The sequence below is a fragment of the Drosophila bipectinata genome, chromosome 3L, assembly GCF_030179905.1.
Source record: "Drosophila bipectinata strain 14024-0381.07 chromosome 3L, DbipHiC1v2, whole genome shotgun sequence".
Lineage (NCBI taxonomy): Eukaryota > Metazoa > Arthropoda > Insecta > Diptera > Drosophilidae > Drosophila > Drosophila bipectinata.
This window is the reverse complement of record NC_091738.1, coordinates 10,375,345-10,397,894: the sequence shown is the minus strand read 5'-3', so window position 1 is coordinate 10,397,894 and position 22,550 is coordinate 10,375,345. Positions and strand designations below refer to the sequence as shown.

At 43.8% G+C, this 22,550-nt stretch overlaps 9 protein-coding genes across 12 annotated transcripts; 4 read left to right on the top strand and 5 right to left on the bottom strand.

Annotated features, from left to right (window-relative positions):
- Positions 1 to 60: 60 nt before the first annotated feature.
- Positions 61 to 1,511, top strand: ND-ACP (NADH dehydrogenase (ubiquinone) acyl carrier protein). Of its 3 annotated transcripts, XM_017248566.3 has the most exons (5): positions 61 to 154; positions 240 to 396; positions 817 to 903; positions 990 to 1,118; positions 1,229 to 1,511. In XM_017248566.3, exons 2-5 carry the CDS (start codon positions 250 to 252, stop codon positions 1,406 to 1,408), a joined length of 543 nt encoding a protein of 180 aa, XP_017104055.1. In that variant the 5' UTR covers positions 61 to 154; positions 240 to 249; the 3' UTR covers positions 1,409 to 1,511. The 3 variants fall into 3 exon arrangements, with proteins under 3 accessions (XP_017104055.1, XP_017104054.1, XP_070136189.1); XM_017248565.3 differs by lacking the exon at positions 990 to 1,118 and having other exon boundaries at positions 62 to 154; positions 817 to 918; XM_070280088.1 differs by lacking the exon at positions 817 to 903 and having other exon boundaries at positions 122 to 152.
- Positions 1,512 to 1,578: 67 nt separating this feature from the next.
- msd1 (mitotic spindle density 1) lies at positions 1,579 to 2,244 on the top strand. Its single transcript, XM_017248567.3, has 2 exons — positions 1,579 to 1,720; positions 1,774 to 2,244. The coding sequence occupies exons 1-2, from the start codon at positions 1,684 to 1,686 to the stop codon at positions 2,151 to 2,153; spliced, it is 417 nt and encodes a 138-aa protein (XP_017104056.2). The 5' UTR covers positions 1,579 to 1,683; the 3' UTR covers positions 2,154 to 2,244.
- Positions 2,216 to 3,089, bottom strand: msd5 (mitotic spindle density 5). Its single transcript, XM_017248562.3, has one exon. It carries the CDS (start codon positions 3,002 to 3,004, stop codon positions 2,234 to 2,236), a length of 771 nt encoding a protein of 256 aa, XP_017104051.2. The 5' UTR covers positions 3,005 to 3,089; the 3' UTR covers positions 2,216 to 2,233.
- Positions 3,090 to 3,159: 70 nt separating this feature from the next.
- On the bottom strand, positions 3,160 to 4,503 carry LOC108130174 (uncharacterized). The gene is made up of 3 exons (XM_043213019.2): positions 4,317 to 4,503; positions 3,486 to 4,253; positions 3,160 to 3,425 (listed from the first exon to the last, which is right to left on the bottom strand). The coding sequence occupies exons 1-3, from the start codon at positions 4,323 to 4,325 to the stop codon at positions 3,210 to 3,212; spliced, it is 993 nt and encodes a 330-aa protein (XP_043068954.1). The 5' UTR covers positions 4,326 to 4,503; the 3' UTR covers positions 3,160 to 3,209.
- Positions 4,504 to 4,653: 150 nt separating this feature from the next.
- Positions 4,654 to 9,169, top strand: Hmbs (porphobilinogen deaminase-like protein l(3)02640). Its single transcript, XM_017248519.3, has 4 exons — positions 4,654 to 5,039; positions 5,785 to 5,857; positions 6,961 to 7,230; positions 7,290 to 9,169. The coding sequence occupies exons 1-4, from the start codon at positions 4,992 to 4,994 to the stop codon at positions 8,843 to 8,845; spliced, it is 1,947 nt and encodes a 648-aa protein (XP_017104008.2). The 5' UTR covers positions 4,654 to 4,991; the 3' UTR covers positions 8,846 to 9,169.
- A 10-nt stretch (positions 9,170 to 9,179) lies between these two features.
- Positions 9,180 to 12,439, bottom strand: indra. The gene is made up of 2 exons (XM_017248518.3): positions 12,208 to 12,439; positions 9,180 to 12,136 (listed from the first exon to the last, which is right to left on the bottom strand). The coding sequence occupies exons 1-2, from the start codon at positions 12,343 to 12,345 to the stop codon at positions 9,485 to 9,487; spliced, it is 2,790 nt and encodes a 929-aa protein (XP_017104007.2). The 5' UTR covers positions 12,346 to 12,439; the 3' UTR covers positions 9,180 to 9,484.
- A 269-nt stretch (positions 12,440 to 12,708) lies between these two features.
- Positions 12,709 to 19,960, bottom strand: Ptp61F (Protein tyrosine phosphatase 61F). Of its 2 annotated transcripts, XM_017248521.3 has the most exons (7): positions 19,729 to 19,960; positions 16,593 to 16,766; positions 16,273 to 16,535; positions 15,846 to 16,212; positions 14,861 to 15,438; positions 14,680 to 14,805; positions 12,709 to 12,856 (listed from the first exon to the last, which is right to left on the bottom strand). In XM_017248521.3, the coding sequence occupies exons 1-7, from the start codon at positions 19,849 to 19,851 to the stop codon at positions 12,820 to 12,822; spliced, it is 1,668 nt and encodes a 555-aa protein (XP_017104010.2). In that variant the 5' UTR covers positions 19,852 to 19,960; the 3' UTR covers positions 12,709 to 12,819. The 2 variants fall into 2 exon arrangements, with proteins under 2 accessions (XP_017104010.2, XP_017104009.2); XM_017248520.3 differs by lacking the exon at positions 12,709 to 12,856 and having other exon boundaries at positions 12,911 to 14,805.
- A 216-nt stretch (positions 19,961 to 20,176) lies between these two features.
- On the top strand, positions 20,177 to 22,211 carry RsfS312 (ribosomal silencing factor RsfS-like protein, 312). The gene is made up of 3 exons (XM_017248487.3): positions 20,177 to 20,564; positions 20,619 to 20,879; positions 20,939 to 22,211. Exons 1-3 carry the CDS (start codon positions 20,276 to 20,278, stop codon positions 21,112 to 21,114), a joined length of 726 nt encoding a protein of 241 aa, XP_017103976.2. The 5' UTR covers positions 20,177 to 20,275; the 3' UTR covers positions 21,115 to 22,211.
- Positions 21,117 to 22,314, bottom strand: Reg-2 (Rhythmically expressed gene 2). Its single transcript, XM_017248486.3, has 3 exons — positions 22,051 to 22,314; positions 21,901 to 21,989; positions 21,117 to 21,678 (listed from the first exon to the last, which is right to left on the bottom strand). The coding sequence occupies exons 1-3, from the start codon at positions 22,206 to 22,208 to the stop codon at positions 21,152 to 21,154; spliced, it is 774 nt and encodes a 257-aa protein (XP_017103975.2). The 5' UTR covers positions 22,209 to 22,314; the 3' UTR covers positions 21,117 to 21,151.
- Between the last annotated feature and the right edge of the window lie 236 nt (positions 22,315 to 22,550).

The following is a 22,550-nucleotide window of genomic DNA, read 5'->3' as shown; positions in this document are numbered from 1 at the left end:
ATATTTTAAATTTATTTTCATCAAAAATATCGTAAGAAGTGATCGATGCATCGATATAAAAATCGAATTTATATCCACCATATTTTAAGGCACCTGGTCACATCTCCCCTTGCTGTCTTTTACTAGAACTTTTACATAATCTTGAAAACTCAGTGTAAATATTGTCCAATATTCGTACACCGCTTTTGGGTACTCTACTAACGACGCGCCTTACTAATCCGGCTGCATTCCCCTTGCAGGAGAACCAAGATGTCGTTTACACAGATCGCCCGCAGCTGCAGTCGGCTGGCGTCGACTTTGGCCACAAAAAGGATCGCCTCCGCCGCGGTTGTCCAGACACAGGCCAGGATGATGCACAGGATCACCATGCCGGCTATTGCCAGCCAGTTGAGCCAAGTAAGTTGTTTCCGTATGGTGCATCATCGGCCCAGGATAGTCCATCGAAAGCTACCCCGTTTGAAGACCTAACCTCATTGCAAAATAACTTTGAGATAGTGTTAGGGGTTTCCGGAATCGTTTAACTATTCCAGAAGCTAGATTCTGGCACTTGGAAACATAACATGTGGTCCTCGTAGCGACCCATCCCGATTGCATCACTTTGTTTTGCTTGAAAAACATGATTGTTTCGCTCATACGAGGCACACATACACCTGCAACACCGGTGTTGCATGTGTTTGTCTGATAGTACAACAGTGTCGATTGGCTATGAGGTAACATGGATATTGGAGGCCGGGTATTAACTTAAAGTCTGTTAGTTTTGGTTTAAAAGTTACTGAAAACCTTTAGAAGTCCAATTAATGTTATTATTCTCCTTAGAACTTCGCAGCTCGCAACTACTCGGCTAAAAGCACCATTGAGGACATCAAGTTCCGTGTGCTTAAAGTGGTTTCGGCCTACGACAAAGTCACAGCCGAGAAGGTAATCTATCCTATTCGAGACATTACTAACTCGCTCTGTTTTGTTTCCTTCTTTTCATTTGGCTCACCCAGGAGTGCAGAGGTCGCTGGCAAACGCAATCGGTGCGCAGATACTCGGCGAAACCGCCGCTCTCGCTGAAGCTCATCAATGAGCGCGTCTTGCTTGTGCTCAAGCTGTACGACAAGATCGATCCCAGCAAGGTAAATGCCGCATATTGCCTTTGCCAGTACCAATGTCAAAATAAGGAACTGAACAAAGCTTACTAAATTGAAAAGAAACATATAATAATTGTATTTATTTCTCATGACAGCTTAACGTTGAATCGCACTTCATCAACGACCTGGGACTGGACTCTTTGGATCACGTTGAGGTCATTATGGCCATGGAGGATGAGTTCGGATTCGAGATTCCCGACTCTGATGCCGAGAAGCTGCTTAAACCTGCCGACATTATTAAGTACGTCGCCGATAAGGAGGATGTGTACGAGTAAATTGTAATTGTAATGCACGCCATGAAACGGATTACACTTAACTTTAAATAGAAAACAAGTCAAATACAATTTGAACAACTGAATAAACCAAACCTTACATAAACTTTTGTTGGAAATAGACTTAATAAAATAAAGTTCATTCAGAATGTAATATCAAAACAATTCTCATCAATTTTAACAAAGCTAGTTGTTTAAATTAACGGTTTTATCGATATATTATATTCGATAACCAAATCAGCTGTTTTTGACAAATTGGAAAGTCAAACAATTTCGAAATGTCGGACGCTGTAGATGAAATGTTGGCGGGACTTGGTAAATAATAAATAATACTACAAAAACAGCATCTAACTTCTTTAAAATTAAAGCCGCCAGGCGTCAGACAATGGCCAGACAGGTTGCCAAAATAGATGAGATAATGGAACGCTCCAATAATACGCTTCTTCACATCGAGTCCAACAACAAAGCGCTGGCCCAAAATGTCTCCCCTTTGGAGTCCCAAAAGGTTTTTAATGTCCAACCGGAGTGCGAGTTGGCGCTGGTCAAGATCCTTGAGAACTTTAAGCAGCTGGTGCAGAATAGCGACCACAAAGAGGAAACCTATAGCGCCCTCGATGGGTGCCTTGCCCACAGGCACCGAGTAGAACATCTTGGCAGCTCGGTTCGAAAGCTGGTGGCCCTGTGCGATACTGTGGCCCAGATGAAAGCCTTTCAGGAGGATCAAGATGAAGCCGAGGATTCATCCTAGTACATTTATCAACTTATTTATTTTTATTTTAAAAATTTAAAGAACATTTTGAAAAGATTTTATTAAAAAAAAATCAAAATTTAAATCATAACCAAGTTGTAGCTGCTGATCTGCATTAGGGTGTAGGTGAGCACTTCGACAAACATCTCCAGGCGGGCGGCCAAACTTCCAGTAGCTGCGATCTCACTAGCATTGGGTAGCTGAAGGCTATGGGATCGCATGTAGTTCAATTGCTCCATATTCTCGGCGATGGCCAATAGCTTCTCCTGGTCGGCTGGACTAAATGCGTCAGGAAGAGAGTCAGCGCTTGTCGGCAAAAGTTTCTCCAGTTGCTGAGCAAACCCATGAAGCTGTGCCAGCTTATCCTTGTAGATGCTTTCTGTTTTGTCCAGAGCGGCGGCCTCGTCGTAGATCTTGGCTAGCTTTCTCTGGAATGCCTTGAAATCGCTGTAGACTTCGACGGCACTGCGCTGTTCTTCCAAGCGGGTCATACTCAATGAAATGTTGGACGAGTTCAGAGCCGCCGACTGATCAGCAAGAGTATCCACACTCCTCAGGAGCGTGGAGTTGGCCCGCTGTAATTCGCGCTTTTTCGGCTGTATCTTCTGCAGATTGGCTGGATACTCGTCCAGGGTCTTGAAAAGCTCCACGTAATCTGGTACGGAGCCGAGGTCCTTGGATGGCGTTACAAACTTTGCCTCCTCGTCCATCATTCGTTGCAGGCTATCAAAGAACGCAGGCGGCTTCATTACAGTCTTGACCACACAGCGTTCCTTAAGAGTTTTGGCCAAGTGTGAATAGTTTCCATAAAGCCTGGACGATACCTTGCCAAAGTCTAGTTTAGGTTCCATTTTCTTTTTTAATTTATTTTTACTTTTTAGCTCTGTTGTTTTTCTCAGTTACTTTGATAACTGTTGCATTAAATAACTGTTGGCCGAAAGAATGTTGCATTTCTGACTATCGGAAATCGATAACAAACTACAGTTAAAATTCAAAAATTCGGCGGTAAAAATTAATCATTTTAATAAATAGAAACTCTTAAAATAAACAAGAATATCATCCATATTCAGATTGAACGGTAAGTGAAAATTGACCCTTGGGAATGGTGTTGGCATGGTACCATATGCGTGTATCCACCAAAACTGCATCTCCTGGCTCCACGTAAAAGGATAAAGGTTGGCATTGATGGTCGCATTCGGGGGCAGGCGCTAGAAACCAGCTTTTGTTGCCCTTCAGCTGGGCCTGCCACATCAGGCGAGGAATGTAGTCCAGCTTAAAGTAAATTTTAAAGAAATTAAAAAGAAAATTTAATAAATCAGATTAATAGCCTACATGCATGACAGCTCCCTGCTCATAGCCCATGAGAATAAAATCAGCGTGCGGCATTTCTGCGTCCACAGGCAGAAAGTGTGGACGAGGATACAACTTTCGGAGCTCTGCGAGAACCCCGGGATGACACACACTCCACCCAACGAACCATGGAGCTCCATGACTCAGGTTTGACCTTTCCTCCGACATGGCCCACACATCCTTCAACGATTTGAGATCAGAATTAAAATGCTGGAATTGGCAATCGGTTTCCATAGATTCCGGAAAGCTCTCGTAGAGATCTTTGATGTAGCTATAACTCAGTTGTTTTTGAGCTGGCCAATGAGCAACCGCTTTTTTGACTATAATCGGCAGTGAAGAATAGGCGTGTGGCGCAAACTCCTCCATGGTGAGATTCGACAGGATCAGTGGGGCTTTCACTCCCTTGCAGAACTCGCAGTCGCTTATCGGACGCGTCGCTTCCCAAACCAAATAGTTATTGGGCAGAAAACAGCGAACGCCTAACAAGAATGAAATGGTCTCATAAAAGACCGGAGTGGCCACCATGATAAAGAACACAATCCCCAGTAGCCAAAGCAGATTCAACCGATTGGGATTGTGGCCGATGTCGCGGGTGTTGCGGAAGGCCTCCTGCAGCTCCTCGATAGAAACTAGCCCAGTGCGTAGGGCATTCCGGTGCAGTGCATCAAGTTTTGCAGCAAAATCAGCACCCAGACGCTCGCGAACCTCCTGCATGCGGTTGCCCAGCGTCCGGGTGGGGCGGCTGATGAACTGTTTGGATAATGACAACAATCTAATATAATTTATCTATATTTTATTGGCAATAGTTCTTACCAAAAACATTGTTAATCTATCTTGGCATCGTCTTTGTTTATATTTTGCTTTTGAACAGCTGATGGGCCTACTAAGCAGTGATGCTGTTGGTTCACCTTACGTCTTTTATAGCCGTAGTTGAATAGTATATATGTTGCGTCTATATGCGTCTAAAAAATTGCCTAAACTGAATTACAATTTAATTATCAATTTAATTAACTTAATCGTCAAAAATATTTGAAAAAATATCTTAACTTCGATTGTGGGTCTATTCATCGATATCATCTCTTAATGTGTATATCGATATATTTATTTTTATTATATATTACCATCGCTAACTTCACTTGACCACCACTCTTAACTAAGCGCTCGGACGTAGTAACGGCCAGCGGAAAATCCGTTTAATAAAACCTTTCGGATTTCACCCGTATAGTACAAAGCCAAGTGACAATAAGTCCCAGCTATGTGTCTGGAATAGTGCATTTACGTTTTCATTCATCTCCGCATCAAGGCTCCTCGCGCTCTCGTTCACTCCCCCTCGTGCGCTCTCTTCACACACTGCCAACGTGACCCCGAAAGCTGTTCTCCGCACTTTCACTTTGGCCCAGCCACTACAACAAAAGCAACATCGAACAAAAACCTAACATAAACAAAATTATTGTGCAATAGTGATTGGCAAAACTTTAATTCAGAAATATGTCCGCGCAGGAGAAGGTTATACGCGTTGGTTCGCGAAAGAGCGAGGTAAGTGGTCTTTGAGAGTCAGATTCTAGACAAAAAAAAATATGTGCATACTTACATCCGCTTTGAATTAAAATAGCGTTGCTAGCTGGCCATTTGAATTTCAATCACATTTTGTCCCTTGCCCCCATCCCCTCTGACTCCTCCTTTGAACATATTCCACCTGGCACCCGCCTTTATGCAAGAGGTTTACTTTCGGAGAGAGACTTGTTGCTCTTTGGTTGTTGTTGTATTTGTTGTAGTTGCTAATGCTCTTTGCTCCGATTTTTTTTTTTTCGTTTTTTTGCTTTACTGTTACACAATTTTGCAATAACAACATTCACGCACTTTATTAGGAGGGAGGGGGGAGGGAATCGGTGGAGTAAAACTCCAACTTGGAGACTATTTTTCTAGAAAACATAAATTATTTATGAAATAACTACACATTGAATTCAATAAATTTAAAATTATAAAAAAATATCCTAAATTTCTGTCTGTGCACTTTTTTGGGGCACAACGTTAACAATCTCCATCAAGTTTTGTGGCTTTGCTTTTTCATATTTTGAGCTTAATGGCCAAGTGCCACCTTTGATCGTGCTTGAAACGAAGGCCAAACTCACTGCTGGCATTTTAATTTAAAATTACTTGACTTATTTGAAATTTAATTGCCTGCCTGCCCACTCTCTCCACTTATCCCCTGGGAGTTCATTTGCATTTAACATTTAAATAGCACACTTAATAAGCTAATTACTCTCTCTATCTCTTACAGCTGGCTCTGATTCAAACCAAACATGTCATCGGCCGACTGCAGAAGCTGTATCCCAAGCAGAAATTCGAGATCCGTAAGTGAAAGTATATTGGAAGTTATAATGGGAACTGGAATGGGAAACTGAACTGGAAACTCACTCCCTTCCAGCAAGTAAACAGCAATTCATGCTAGAAACTGTATTCCAAGCATGACTCGTGGAAATTCTAGTGGTGGGGGTCTAAGGTCTTATCTCGGTGGTTGAGACAAATATTACGATCGTATCATCGTTAGCCGGTTTTTATTTTTGATTTCATTTATGAGCTTTATTTATCACACTCTCTCTGTCTCTCTTTAGACATTTCATCATTTCTCTCCCGCTCACGTGCCGCGATTGGCAAAGTATCTTCAATGTCAATGTCTGTTGTTGTCGTAGAGTCTAGGGCGCCGAAAAATGTTATATCACCTAAACATACAAATACTATTCAAGATAATATATCTAGATAGCTATATACTTCTTTAAAATAATAAACATTACCCTGTACCATTACCCTGTTCTTGTACTTTCTCCAATTACGTGAGGATTTAGTGTCGAGAATCATCAGATAAGATCGAATCGGTTTGGTTTATCTGAGTGCTGACGTTTTTCCTGATAATGTAAATATTTTGATTAGATATTGAGCGACTGTTGACATAACAGAATAAACTGTTGAAATTTTATTTCATCAAGCATAGCGAGTACTATGGAACTCACGATAAGATTGCTTTGATTATGATAATGTATTTAAAATCCACTCACGATGACTCACCTTTCTGACCACCAAAAAACACGAACAATCGTAATCTTCTCTCAGCTGGGTTTATCGGAATACCATTAAAATGGAATTGAAGCTCCACTTTGAACACGCAACATCCACTTTAAGGCCCCCCCCCCCCCCCCCACACTTGCTACTATATTCAAATTGTATTCCCGCACTGATAAGCAAAGCATTGGGGAAAGACATTATCGTTGCGTGTTCCAAGTAGGGGATGTTGGGGAGATACGGCTGTTGGCATGTCCCCCTTGATTGCTGTCATAAAAATGAGTTACTTGGGGGGCTACTGGGCGGGATTTCTTATCAGACGGTGACATAACAAACTGCAATTAATAGAACATCTTCACGATATCTAATAGATTTCCAATAATTCCCCACTTTACAGACACCATGTCCACCTTTGGAGACCGTGTTCTCAACGTTTCACTGCCCAAGATCGGGGAGAAGAGTCTATTCACCCGGGACCTGGAGGATGCTCTTCGCAATGGCGGCGTGGACTTTGTGGTGCATTCGCTGAAGGATCTGCCCACGGCTCTACCAACTGGAATGGCCATTGGAGCTGTTTTGGAGCGAGAAGATGCCCGAGATGCGCTGGTGCTCCGCGAGAACTTCAAGGGCCACACGATAGCCTCTCTACCCAATGGGAGTGTGATTGGTGAGTTAAAAAGTAATCCCTATACCTGAATTTAGTTAAATGGAGGATCTTTTCTTCAGGAACTTCCTCGCTTCGACGAACATCTCAGATCCGGAGGAAGTATTCGGACCTGGTTGTGTGCGATATTCGTGGAAATCTAAACACCCGATTGGCCAAACTGGATGCCGCCGACTCGAAGTTTGCTGGCATTATTCTCGCCCAAGCGGGCTTGGTGAGAATGGGCTGGATGAGCCGCATCAGCCAGGTGCTGGATCCCACAGAACTGCTTTATGCCGTGGGTCAGGGTGCCCTGGCAGTCGAGTGTCGCGCCAATGATGAACCTATCCTGGCCATGCTCCAGAAACTGATGTGCCTGAACACAACGTGCCGGATTCTAGCGGAGAGGAGCTTCTTGAAAACCCTGGGCGGAGGTTGTTCGGCTCCGGTGGCGGTTTGTAGCAACCTGAAGGGGGATCCCCTCAACGGAAACACCGAGGAGGTGGAACTTTCTCTGACCGGAGCTGTGTGGAGTCTTGACGGAGCTATAGAGATAAGGAGCCACCTGGCTTGTGCCTTAAACGAGGAGAAATCGGAGACGGAACAAAGGAAGAGAGGTGCCCAGGAGAGTACCAGCCAGATGCAGGAGGAGAACAGCAACAGCTGCGACTCGCCGCCAGCATCGAAGCGTGCCAAGAATGGTAACACCAGCTCTGGCTCGGATTCGAACTCGAGTAGTCCGCGTCAACAGGGGACCCCTCCCATAATCTGTGAGGATGTGGACGCTTGCGAGGCCCTCACCGGCTACAGTGTTGAGCAGCTCTCGGAACTGGCTAGCCAGTGTCCAGTACTGGGGAATCCCAGCACAGCACCACCAGCTCCCGGAATCGGTGGCGGTGATGCCGATACCAGCAATGCCAACAGTACTCCACGCCAGTGTCCACTGCGGCTGGTTGGCGGCCAGGAGGTCATGGGCCAGTGCCCAGTGGCGCACAATCAAGCTAAGCCTGCTGCCGTCAAATGTCCTGTAGCACATGCCGCTTCCGGAGATTCCTCAGCTGCGAATGATGGAAACGCAAATACGGCTGCCAGCTGCCCCCTGCAGATGCCCGTGGGCCAGGACTTTATGGGCGAGTGTCCGTACGTGAACAAGGAGACCAAGATATCATATGCCCATGCCGGCAAGTGTCCCATTACAGGAGCGGCACAAACTTCGGTTCTGCCCACACCGCCGAGCAGCAGGGCCAGTAATGCCAGCAGCACTGGCGATGATGTGGACAATGTGGCCACTTCCTCGAAGTGCCCGTTTGCGGCGATGCATCAGGGCAGCGGCTTGGAGGCACCGGTGGCTAAGAACAATGGTAATGCCAGCCAGGCCAAGTGCCCCTTCCTCCAGAAGACGGTCCAGATGTTCGATTACGCTGACGAGGAGCAACCCCTGCCACAGAAATCGGTGCTCATTGAGGATGTGGAGAACCTGTTCTGCGGTATCTACCAGCACGCCTGCTACAGTCGCGGGATCTACGAGAAGGCCTACCAACTGGGCAAAACCCTGGCCGAGGAGCTGATTAAGCGAGGAGCTTTAGATGTGATGAAGGTGGCCCAGGCGGAGATTCACGGGAAAGTGGCAACTTCCTGAGGATATGGCTTATAACCCGCTCCCACCCAACACACCAGTCCTACCTCCCATCACATGACATCAAAATCATTGTTTACATTAAGTAGAAAAGTGTGACTAGACAATACTGTTCCCCCATCTTTCCCCCAAGTAGTTGGACTCCATTGGAAGCACTTCCCTGGCCCATACATCTACATATACATACATACATATATTTTATGGAAATTCTTGTGCTCTGCTAGGCATATGGCGCCTATTGTTGGTTATCGCGTAAATACGTTATTTTAGTTTTGTTTTTGTTTTTTTTTGGGGGGGAAAATATTAAAAATAAATATATTAGAAAGAAATAAGTCTATTTTGTTTATTTTTTGAGTCAAATGACAGTCTTTATTAACAGTTACCACTCCTTAAGGTACTATTTTTTTATTCTCTTTTTTGTAACTTTAATATAAAAAATATTCTCCGGTTTTAAAATTAATGTAGCTTCTGAGAGTACATTTACATTTTCTTCAAGGACCTTCCAAAGAGTATCCTTTCTCTTATTTGTTAACAAAAACTAAAGCAATGTACCGGATGATACATCTAATTATGATATGATTTATAAACTAATTTAAAAAAGATGGTCAATTAGTGATGAAAAGTTAAAAAACAAAAACGTAACTACGCCCACTGGTGACGCTTCCGGAGGTGGGTGCTCAAGTAGTTGGCGTCGGCAAAGACCTTCTTGCACATGGGTACACCGCAGGGCAGTCCATCGAGGGCACTGCAGTCGGCAAAGTGCGCCACATAGTCCAACTGCAGTAGGTGGCTGTCCTTGCACACCGGACACTGCAGCTTCACGCCGTGCTTCTTCTGGATGTGCGAGTCCAGGCGACGGCGTGAGGTTACCGTCTTGCCGCACTGGTTGCAGTTGAAGTCCATCGTCTCATCGGCGGTGCTGTCCAAGGTGCTTTCGTCACCAATCGACACAACGGAATCCAGTCGAGCCTTCTTGTGCGGACGGACGTTGGGGTTGACTTCGTTCATCAGCTGCTGCGGGGATGCAGAGTCCTCCATTGTGGAATCATTGTTGGAGCTGGCTGGGCCATCTTGGTCGAGGGACTGGTTAACCTTAAGCTTGCGCTTTCCAGACTTGTTGAGTTTAGCCCCACCATTCAGAACTGGGGAAGGCGAAGAGTCATCTTGGGAGGTGTTCAGTGGCTTCTTCTCCTTCTTGGCCTTCTTGACGGGAGACTTGGGAGCAGCCATTATAACATCAACCTCTTGTGTCTCAGTGGGAACAGTTTCCTCTATCTGTTTCGACTTATCCTTCTTGGGTTTCTCAGCTTCCTGATCCTTTTTGTATTCCTTGGAAAGATTCTTCTTGGCAGCCGGCTTCTTCTTCGGTTCTGCAGCCTCCCGTGGACTGCCGACAATCTCCACTTCGTTTGCCTCTTCGTCTGGCTTGGAACCCTCCTCTTGATGCAACTTCAAGTGGTACATTAGCGTCTGCTTGGTGGACAAGGACTTCTGGCAGATGTGGCACTTGAAGATCTTTGGCTTCTCGATGCCGTGGGTCTGCTTTATGTGATTCTGCATTTGCGTGGCGGAGTTGAAGACTCTGTCGCAGACGTCGCAATTGAATAAATTGAAAACCGGGGACTCTTCACCAGCCACGGGTGATAAGGCACTGGATCTGTTGAGAGCGACTGCATCTTCATTGTTTGCCGATTTTTCAAGACGCTTCTTCTTGACGGCGGACTCGTTCAAGGCTTTGATTAAAGATACAGGTGGTTCCGAATCCTCCTTTTGGGCAACTTCTTTAATCTCCTGGGGAGCTTTTACCGGCGACTCCTGAGCTTTAGGCTTATCCTCTTTAACCTTCTTGGATGCCTTCTCCTTTTTAGTTTCCTTGGTAGTGTCTTTCTTAGCAGCCGATTTATCCTCAGAGACGGCAGCCTCCTTCTTGGAACTGTCCACGCTATCTTCCTGCAAAATCTTTCGTTTGGTATCCCCAACGCTCTCCTGGTGCAACTTGGCGTGGTGCATCAAAGTCTGCTTAGTGGCCAGGGATTTGTCGCAGACTTGGCACTTGAACACCTTGGGTTTCTCGATGCCATGGGCCTTCGTGTGGTGTTCCTGCATCAGCCTAGCAGTGGAGAATTCGCTGTCGCAAATGTCGCACTTGAACTCTTGGAATTGCGGGGTATCGGAACCAGCCATAGGTGTGGATGCACTGGATCCATTAACAGCGAATGTATAATCATCGTTTACTACTTTGTCCACAAGCTTATTCCTGATTTCGGACTCGTTTAAGGCTTTGAATGAATCAGCCGGTGGATCCGAATCCTCCTTTTGGATTTTCTCCTTAGTTTCAGGCTTGGACTTCACTACCGGAGCCTTCTCCTTCTTCACCTTAGCATCCTTGGGCTTATCCTCCTTGGTCTTTTTGGTGGTAGCTTGGTAAACACTCTCCAATTTTACTCCATGTGCGGTGGACAAGTGATGTTTCAATGACTTCAGAACACCAAAGGTCTTGGGACAGGCATCACAGAAATAGATTCGTGGCCTCTGCTGGCCGTGCTCCTTGGACAGATGCTCCTTGAACAGCTTGGGAAACTTCGACTTGAAGTCACACAGCCGGCACTCGAATTCCTGTGGCGAAAACTGGATTTTCTTCTCGCCCTCACTATCGCTCTCCGTATCGCTCTCAGTCTCCAGGTGTTCATTGTGGCTAGAGCCGAATAGCTGGAGGAAGACCTTCTTCTTGGGTGCAATCTCCTTGGCGGGTGTTATCTTAACGGAATCGATCAGGTTGTCCTCCTGCCGAGAATCCTGCTTTTTCGGCGTTAGCTTGACCTCAGAGCTCTCCAGAAGAGTCGTTTGCTTCAGCTGCTTCTTGGGCGAACCAGTAATGGAATTTTGAGTTATTTTTTGTATTTCAGTCACCGACAGAGCAGCCATGGACTTGCTTCGCTGTCGAATGGTCGTGTTTATCTTCTTTGGAGAAGCGATTTTGGGCTTAGCTTTTGGCTTTTCTTCTCTATCTTCGGTAATATCAATTACAACATCTTCTTCTTCTACTTCCTCTTCCTTATTTTCTTCTTCCTCTCCAGAAGTTTCCTCGCTTTCGGATTCTTTCACCTCGTTTACAGCCTCCTTCGCTTTTTCTTCTACCGTCGCTTTTGCCTTTCCAGGGGCCTTCTTTTTCTTGTTGGCAACATTGAGAAGGCAGGCGTCCACCAATTTCTGCGTTTTTTCAATAACGCCGACGGTAGACATCAGTGTGGAGGCGCATAGGAAGCATACCTTGAAGCCCACATTATTGGGCAGCTGTCGAATGGGGAGAAATTTTAATCAAATTGGGTCGCAGATTGGCGCCTTTTTGGGGGGACAGTACTCACGTTTTTGTGAGTTATGATCTCAAGCAGCTCCAATACTTTCCGGCTGACGAAGGACTTCTGGGCGGAGTAAATGTGCTTTGCATCGTTATTGCTTCCGCAATAATCACAAAGAGCTTCTTTTTTCGGCTTAGTTGCCATTTTTTCACTTAGTTTTTAACAAAAAACAAATTAAAGAGAAATGAAAGCGGCTGCAGCACGTTTTATTTTTATCAGAATTCTTAGAGGTGGGAGGTTTTTGGTAAATGTATCGGAATTAACATAGCCTGCTAGTTAACATCGCGGTTATCGAATTAATGTTATCGAATAATATTAGCCAGAAATATTAAAAATATATTTTAAATAAAATGTTTGTTTAAAAAAGTTTATTTTTCAATAAAAATATTCAGAAACTTAAAATTATGTTAATTAATAATAAGTTCTGGTCCCACTTTCAAGTGTTTATGACTTTTGATGACTTCGATATATATCGACCGTTGGCATTTGAAAATGTTTCGTTATTTGAAAACTATTTTATTTTTCTAATAAAAAAAAATACAATTATGCAACGTGATATGTAATTTTGTTTATTTTTGATGGTGCTGGACTGGATGGGGCTGTGCTTTTGGATGGCTGTTACTTTGTCTTGGTTTTTTTGTGTCGATTTACGCGTCTGAAAACAAAAGATGAAAACGTTATAAATGGCCATAGAAAATAGTCCAAGCGATTTGAAATTCTGGTGACTTAAATATATAGCTTTATTTGAATACTTTCTCACTTCTCTTTTCGTTCTCTCATAGGCATTATATATTTTTTTTTATATAGTACGTGTATTGGTTTGTGTTGTGTTCGATTTTTTTCAGTGTAGGGAGTGTGTACTTAGCCGACGTTCAGTTAACTAGGCATTACTATAGGTATTGTTCATGTTATTATTGTTAAATATAATTTATATAAATATGTATTTATTTAATAGTGATCCTTGTTTACTTTTTTTCGATTTCAATTTTCGTTACGGAGTCATTTTTCTGCCTCGTTTTGTGGGTGGTTGCTTGAAAGTTTCCTTTTTTTTTGTTCCTTTTTGTTTTTAAATTGTGGATTACCCATATAAAAAATAATTCGTATTATTCTTGCGTTATCTTACGCTACATGTTTATATAAATATTTGTTTTTTTGTTTTTTGGGAATTAGTTCTATGGGATACACACTTACTCTACTGGAAAAACCATTGTATAGTTTTCCATCTTCTCATTTTCATCGTCCTTTTGTAGTTTTTATTGTGGAACTCAACATGAATGCAATTATATTATACAATCATATTATACACCTGTACCTCGCTTAGCGATTATAATCATAAGAATCTTAAAAAGATAAATTAATTCAAAATAAATACAATTATAATGGGAATAATTTTGAAAACAATCACTTTATTTTAATTTCACATTGGGGTTTTGATTTTTAAACTCGTTTTTTATAGATAAACGAGGTATAGGTGTATTTTTGTGCTAATAATTATTATTATTTATTGCTTCAATGGCGCAGATTTTACTTTTCTTAATAAAATTTAAAGAAAGCAAGGGCTGGGCAAGTTAAATAAAGAGCCACGAAAAAGACTTTTCTCCGATAAGGTAATTCATTTTTTTTTTTTTTGGCACATTGCTGCACTTTTTAATATTTTCTGCCATGCTTCTACAACAAGTGTTGGTTTCTCATAATTCTTCATCCATAAATAAATAAAAATAGGTCGTATGCTATAAGAAATTGCTGTACAACAACGAGTGAAGCGTGTGGGGGGGAAAGTTTGTGGGGGGTTTGGATTATCTCTCATTAAATACAATTTATAATCAAATTTATTGCATAGCGAGCGAATAAGTTGAAAGGTGTGAGTTTTGGTGTGTGGAGACAACTGGGGTCTGTCTTGGTCACGGTTTCGGTCAGTTATTAATCCAGTATTTTAGGGAGTAGAAAATAAATTTGTTCTAAAAGTCAGTCTATTGCGCAAAATCTACTTTTGACGTGATTTCTTTCTACCCGGTTATCGTTTAATTTATTTGCTTATTTCGTTTTGCTTGTGTTTTTTATTATTTTCCGTTTTTTTTTTTTATTTCTTCTTTGTTTTTTTGTTTATAAAAAATTCCCTAATATTTATGCCATCTTCTTGTATCGTGTTCGTTTTATCTCAATCCGCAATCTATATTGCGATCTCCCATCATCCAATCCGATCCGATTCGTGCTTCCAATGTGAATCGTGCTCACATTAAATGCCAGCCCGATGCAAGAAGCACTGCTGGGAATCGGGGATTGATGGCCGGAAGTTGAAAACGGAGATTGGGGAATTGATTTCCTACTACGGCAACTACATACGTCATACAGCTATTGCTACTGGTCTACGACTACTTATTGGATACGGGGGGGTGGGGCACTTAACCTAGCTTCGTGTATGCGTAGGCGCAGATCACGCCCACCACAACACCAGCGGCAATATATGTGAGTAATGACCTTCGTTTCTTTGCCGCCAGCTGGTTGTCGTCGTTTTCCCGCTGCTTCCTTTTGATGTCGTTCACCTTCTGCTCCAAACTAGCCTGGTATTCGGTGCGTTTTCTTCGCTTCAGCTCGTTCTCGGGACTACAAGTGCAACGATATTAATAGTTTCCTCAGAATTGGAAAGTTAATTAGTTACCTGGCTGAGTGCTGTCCCACATCAACTCCATTGATTTTGTGTTGTTCGCCGGCTGGGGCGGCTGGCTCGTTGTTGGCATTTAGATCGTCGGCATGTGGCTGTGTCGTTGTCGCCGTCGTGGGCACATGGGAATCAATAGGCTCGGCATCGTGCTCGTTAATGGTCTCATACTCTTCGTCGATATCGTCATCGTTCTCGTCGTCATCCTCATCGTCATCGTCATCCTCATGCAGATAGTCGTCGTCACTGTCCGACTCATCCAGACCTGCTCTCGAGGGCAACGGAGGCAATGAGCCTAGGCTATCGGCTACCTCAGCGTCGCGAATCATATCATGCTGATTTATGAAATTATTCAAGGCGTCCTTGCTGCTCAGCTTGTCGCCGATTAGCTCGTCCACTGTCTCGGCCCCGTTGGCGTGGGCGGCTCGCATATTTAGAGACAAGACGCCATCGGATTTGGGGGCCAGTGGCAGGTTCAGCAGAGACTGAATGCGAGGCGGCAAAGGCGGAGGCTGCTCGTCTCCTGTGTGTGATTCGATGTCGTTGCTGAGAATCGGTTCCTCAGAGTCGAGAAAGGTCTGCGGATATATAGATGTGTGTAGGATTTAGAGCGATGTCGATGATTGTGTGTTTAAAATCAAAAATAACTCTTCGTTTCTTTGGTCGAGTCTTTAATATTATTTTAAGTCAAACAATACAATCCATACAATCATTTCGTCATAAGACGGAAGTCCCCGAGAACATAAATGGCCTTCGCAATTAAAAAAAAACAATAAAACAATATAACAACGAAGGCCTTGAGCTAAAAAAAAAAAGGGGAAAAGATTTTCCGAGAATTGATTTTCGCAATACGTCTGATTGTTAATGTCCCTTGAGGTTGGTTTGATTAAATTACAACAAATTCAAGCTACAAGCGGCGACGCTTGGCAGACACAAATTCCATAATTCTGCTCCCAAACGCCGGCCGCTGGTCTCGCATACATACGGGATCGTGAAACTTCTTGATGCCCTCGATGATGGCCTGGTAGGAGAAGTCCAGCTGGTCGGAGGTCTGGATCAGTCCCATTCGGTAGCTGCGCAGCTCGCATAATACTTTGGAAATGTCGCACTCGGCGAATTTGTCTATCAGCACCAGGCAGCAGTCCACCAGACAGAAGGTACCCGATCGTCCGATACCAGCGCTGCAGTGCACCACAGCCGGCCCCACCTCGCTGCTCAGGCAGCCTGAATCCCGGACCTGTTGCAAGAACTTGAGGAATGCATTCGGCGAGCTGGGAATCCCAAAGTCCGGCCATGTTGTGTAGTGGAACTGCATCACTTCGCGGCTGGTCTTTGTCTCGAGATCGGTTAGTCTGTTAACATAGTTAGTTTAATAAATTTTATAGCTCAGAAGGAATTGTCCTTGTCCTTACTTGAACCACCGTCGCACAAAATTCTGGTACGTCTCGCAGCGCACCAACTCCACTGTGAGCTTGACGTTGGGCAACTTGAGAGCCTTCTCAGCTCCCACTTCCGTGGGCCAGTACAGGTGGCACTTGACCTGTTTCTTCTCCATCAGTTTATTAAGCATAAGAATAGCGGTGGATTTTTGTTCCCAAATCATCAGCCAGAAATGGCCGACTGTGTCTTCCAGTGGTCCCTGGGTGAGGATATACTGCCGACTGGCACGCTCCAACTGAAATTGAAGATTCTATTAGAATATCGGGCTATAATGTACAATAATCAGACTCACCTTGACCAGATTGGCATTGATGTAGTCCACCGGGCCCCGTTTTAGAACAATTCGAGAATGATCGTAGGGATTGACGTCCCTGTAGCGATTGAGGCCTCGGTTCTGTTGGCGCTCCGATTCCGAGGTGCTGAACTGTTGCTCTTTGGCCGACCTATCGCACATCTCATTAACTTCCTAGGAAATTATTATTGAAAACAAGATTAAAGTGTGAACAATACTATAAAAGTTTTTTTTATTGATATTTTTGAATCTGATAATTAAACACTATATTTTTAGAAAAATTCTAGGAACGAATTAAAATAGTAATAGCTTCTGATAATAGGAATAATAGAAGGTCGCACATATCCACATCTGACTCACTACAAATGTTTTAGCGATAATTCTGCTTAAAATACATAAATATTTTATGCAATTTTTGGGAAAAGTTTTAAAGTTTTATGTCTGTGTGGGGTTGCCCCAGTCTTGACCCTGACACCTCCACCTGGCCCACTCACACGGGCATTCCTTGCTGGCTTTGGGGGGGGGGGGGGGGGGGGGGGGGGGGGGGGGGTCTGGAGGTTAGTTATTGCCAAACCCTGCTGCACCAATAATAGACAGATACATGGTATATTTGCAGAGTGCTAGAAGAGAGTGGGCTTGGGGGCTTGGGGCTAGCACCCACCCAGCTGACAAACCGGGCGTGACTAATTAGCCAAGCAGCGCAGACTGTCTGTTGTTAATGGCATTATCTTGGGCATGACCGTTGCCGCTTCGGCTTTATCAGCTCCATATTCATACATATTATATATGTATGTAGATATAATGGTACCCCATCGAACCATCCAAAAATAGGGTCAAGAAAACTACTCCTTAAACTTGGCTCAAAAGCTCAGTTTCGGCCACCGGATATTTTCTTTTTGTAATCACATGCATATATGCTCCAATTCACACCGATGAGTAATAATTTCAGTTGCAGCTTGTGCTGATTGTTGATTTAAATAAAAAAAAAAAAACAATCAGTTTATTATCAAATCGTGACGATTTGAAATGTGAATCAGCTGAGGGTGCCGCTGCCTTGTCTCTCCTCTCGTCTCTTATGAAATCATGGAGCAGGTTCTTATGCAATCTTTAAATCTGTTCAGGGGCAATGTCCGATAAAGCGAAATTCCCAGTGAAAAAAATATTACAAATGAGACTTGATATTTTACTGATAATTCTACAGAAAATGAAAGTAAACCTAAGGTATTTAAATCAAATATTTCCAACAAGAGATAAGGAGTGTTCATTGGAATGTTCGACTTGGCCTATAAGCTACTGTTAGATATTTTATAATTTTATGCTTTATGGTTATTCAGGTAACCCTTTCAAGCATTGTAATTGCTGGAGCTCTTGAATTTCTAAAGCGTGTCGTGTTGTTTAAAAGCTGCAGCTCTCTAAGCAACAATTGCATGCATGCCAAGCATAATTGTGCAAAAAAAAATAAAGAAACTCCCAGCTACGTTCGTCACAGTTGACGGATATAGGATGGATCGAGAAGGCGCGAGGTGTAAGCTGATATGTAGGTCTGGAGATGCGAAACCATGGAGACGTTCTATGGAAATGATTATGAGTATTGTATGCTGACAGAAAAACCAAAACAATTTGGAATGCGTCACTTGTATTTTGGACTACAGTACAAACACATTATATTAGACAGTAGTTCAGCTAGGTTTCTATTTGCCATCATATCCATGTATGACTGTAATTCAATAGAAATCCCTGGGAGGCAAACGCACAAGAGCAGCTTGTTGCGGCATTTAATTGTGAACGACTCCTTTCAGTTAGTTGGAAAATTAGATTATCCTCGACCTCGGGGACAAAGGATGCCAAAAGCAAAGATACACAATAACAACAACAACAACAAAAGTGAAATTCCGTGAAATCCCAATTCAAGTAAGTGGTATTGGTGGTAGACGGAGCAAAGAATAAAAAAAAGTGCCGAAGAGACGAAGGAAGGCTAGGGCGTCCCCGTCTCATCCAAGCAGCTGAAGACACAGTTCGCCGGAACTGACTATAAAGCAGAAACTGCCAGTCCAGCTCCGATGAAGAGAGGAAGCAGCGGAGCAAGAAGAGGATTCCGGCAGCAACCAGAAATCCAAAAGCAAGAAGACGACTCCAAGCCAGAGTTTTGAACCGAAAACCAGACGCATGCCCTTTGTGCCCCTGTGTGCGTGAGCTTCTCTGTTTAGGGGTTTATGCGGGATATAGATTTTAAGAATTTCTTTTTTTTTAAAACATAACTTTCAAGAACAGTATAAGCTTAAAAATAGTGTTTATTTTTATCAATAAACTTGTATAAATATATTAATTTCCATAACATCATATGACAGCATAAACGTCTATGGTAAGTGGGTTCTGGAGGGGCCCGTCTGTCACCCCTCAGTCTGTATAATTTTGGGGGGCGCGACAATCACAACAAACCGTATTCCCAGAAATTGCTTCAATTTCTTTTATTTTTTTGCTAAACCGATTTCGTGGAAGGGGCCGGCTCTATGATAGTCAAAGGAAATCGGTTTTTTGGGGAAAGGTACCAGCCAGCCAGCCAGCAGCTAGCAGCAGGAGTAGGAGCATAAATATGCCAAATACACAGGAATCGATGCCGAGACGACGATGCAGTATGGGTGAGAATGCAAAGTAAGTGCAGCAGGTGAGCATGCCACTCTGTGCAAGTGTGTGTGTGTGTGTGTGTTAGTGAGAATCTGTTTGTACATTCTTTTTCCCCCCATTTTTTTTTTTTTGGTAAGCCTGGCTGGAGGTGACCACTTAAAAACAACAACAACAAATGCAACAAAAACACTTGGCACAGTGGGGCTCTACACACACACACACACACATAGCAATCTAAAAACATACACCAACACGACGCACACCTAAGAAAGGGGAGAGAGAATCATCGGTGTGTTGGTGGTGGAGGCATCTGCAGAAGCCTTTTGCGCACTCATCACATTTTCGTGGAAATTGAACCGCTAAAGGAGGCAGGCCAGCAAGGAGAAAACCCGTCGTATGTACCCATCAATATCCTCGCCTGGCCAATTGAACACATTACAGCTAACCGCAATTTTCACCTTGCAATTTTTTGTGCAATTGCAACTGTAGTTGGTGTTGTTGTCCATTTTACCTTGTAGTAGCGATGCCATGCAGTCTTTATGGTGTTGTATTCCGCCTCGATCTTCTGACGAGCGGCTCGTAAATCCTTATCGATCGCCATTGGGGGCGACCCACTAGTTTTTTGTTCACTCATTGCGCACTTTCCTGCGTTTTGTTGCAATTTAATACTTTTAATTTGGAGTAATCAGGCGGCGGCGTTGACAGAACGAGGGATGACGGAAATATACAATCGTAGTATCGATGTTTACCAAAAACATGTCTACGAGTTATGCAGCACTGTTTTTCTAGTTTTACAGCACTGGTTTTTTTTCGTAATTTTTTATCGAAAATATTATTCAGAAATTAAAAAACATAAACTTAAATCGTAATTAAAATTGTGTTTCAGGCCACTGATTGGACCAACCGTAAAAAAGTTTTCAAACTGGCAAAAACTGGAGTTGGCTATCTGGCAACCTCATGCATAACAGTGTTGGACAACGACAATACCTTAAATACAAGACTCTTGCAGCACTTAAATTCCACTTGTTACTTAATGAAATATAATTTAATTAATTGAAATGCTAGCCACACGCGTGTTCCGACTGGTCCGCGACAAGCGTCTGAGTGTCCCCATTCTTCGCTGCTTTCATCACGAGTTCTCCAAACCGGAATCATCCGCGACGCAGGCAAAAGAGGAGGGAAATTCCGGTCAAAGTTTAGTTGGAGGCGTTCAGAACAAATACAAAATATTCCGGGATGAGAACTCCCCCGAGATTTTCGATGTGGAGGAGGCCCGGCAACTGGAACAGCAGCTTACGGAAGAGCCAGAAATAGAGGAGGATAAATACTATGGCTTGAATATAAAGAGTAAGTGGAATCTAACCATTCTATTCTTTAAATATAATGTTTATTTTGTTTTAGGAGGCGTCCATGGTGTCTTTGATGTCGAGGACTTGGTGGAACTCCTGCGCAAGGAGAACGTGGATGATATATTTGTGTGCTCGGTTCCCGAGGACCTAAAGTACGTGGACCACATGGTAATCTGCAGTGGGCGAAGCTACCGCCACATGCTAAGCACCGCAGAGTTTGTACGCCGCATGTTTAAAATCAAGCGCGTTAAGGGAGACATCCTGCCCCGCATAGAAGGTGGAAAGAGTCGGGATTGGATGGCCATGGACTTGGGTAGGTTTAACAATCGCCAGGAAATATTTTTAAAGCTAAGAAACCTTTTTTATTTTCAGGCAACATTGCCTTGCACATATTTTCTCCGCAAGCCCGCGAAGAATATGATCTGGAGTCACTGTGGGCTATCGGTTCCCAGTTTGACAGGGAGAGTCAGAAGCCGCACAATCCCTACGGCGACATCTTCATGGCCCAAACACCATCCTTAGTGGAGCCCCTCAATAAGGAGACATGAAATTGTTTGGCTTTACTAGTTTAATATATACAATCAATCACCAGACCACTGTGCCATCAGAGACCTTTTTGTGGAAGTCATAGAGGCTAGGGAAGACGTGATCCCGGTCGATAACCTCACCGTACTTTCTGACCAGATAAGCATAGCTCTTCTCATGAACCAATGCCGAGTGCCAGCCCAGCTCCTTAGCGGCCAGATAATCCGTGGTGGGGCCATCGCCCACATGCAAGCACTCCTCTGGCTTGAGATCCGGCAGTCCAGATACCTCCATTGCACGCTGAAAGATTTCAGGTGCCGGCTTTTCAGCCTTCACCTCATAGGAGTTTAGGGCAAAGTCCAGGTACTGGTCCAGCTTTGTGTTCTGCAGCAGAGCCGGTAGTCGCGGATCAAAGTTCGCTATCACTCCCAGTTTGCGTTTGTCGGACTTTCGGAGATGCTGGAGGAGCTCCACACTGCCGTTGCACGGCTGCCAGCAGATCGAGGTCTTGTAGAGTTCAATCAGATGGTTGGCAAAGTTGTTGAGCTTCTCGTCGGGAATGGCAGCTCCGCTTTCGGAAAAGGTACCTGCGGGTGGAGCGTGAAATTAGAATGATAAATACGGCGTTTTCATATCAGAGCCACACAAAATAATTTACTATACCCGTAAATTCATTATGATCGAATATTATTTTGTTGCCACTATTTTGGGGTAAGGTTACGATTGTGCGGAATGCACTTTGGAACAGGCCCAGCCCGATTGTTTATCACCGCCCAGAGGTGAAGACAAACACTCGACCAAACACTCACCTGCTATCAGCTTTCTCCACCATTGCTGCCACTCAATTTGGGGGGTGGTGTCTCGCCCAAAATTAGGATAGTCCCTGTTCATCTTGTACCTGGAATGGGTCGTTAACTGAATCAGATATTTTAGCTTATACATTTGCTCTCTATCCCCACCAGTTGGCCTTGAAGTTTTTGGCCAGCTCATTGTTGTCGCATCTGGCTCCAAAGAGAGCTCCAATCTCGCCATACTGCTTGCCGGGGGTGGTGCGAAACTGGAGTAATGTGTTGGTCACGTCGAAGGTGATCAAGCGGAATTGATTGAGGCTGCGCATCTCCGGGTTCGGAAAATATCTCGGATTCCTCTATTCTTGACTTTCGACTAGCGACGAACCTTAGGCACTGAAATCTGCCGGCGCACTACGTGAGCTGACAGCATTCTGTTATTGTTTTGTATGTGATGAAAGCCGATCCGCTTCGTTCTTTTTATTCCGATCGGGTGTTATCAGCAGTAGCAGCTATAGCTACAGCTACCGCAGCTGCCCTCCCAGATTTGAAATGCTTCTGTGTGCTCGGACATCGGAGCATCGGACATATGTTTGCGTGTGTGGCGGATTAATATGGTTCTCTATCTATATCTAAGTTTAATTCAAACGAGGGGGGACGTTGCGGTTATC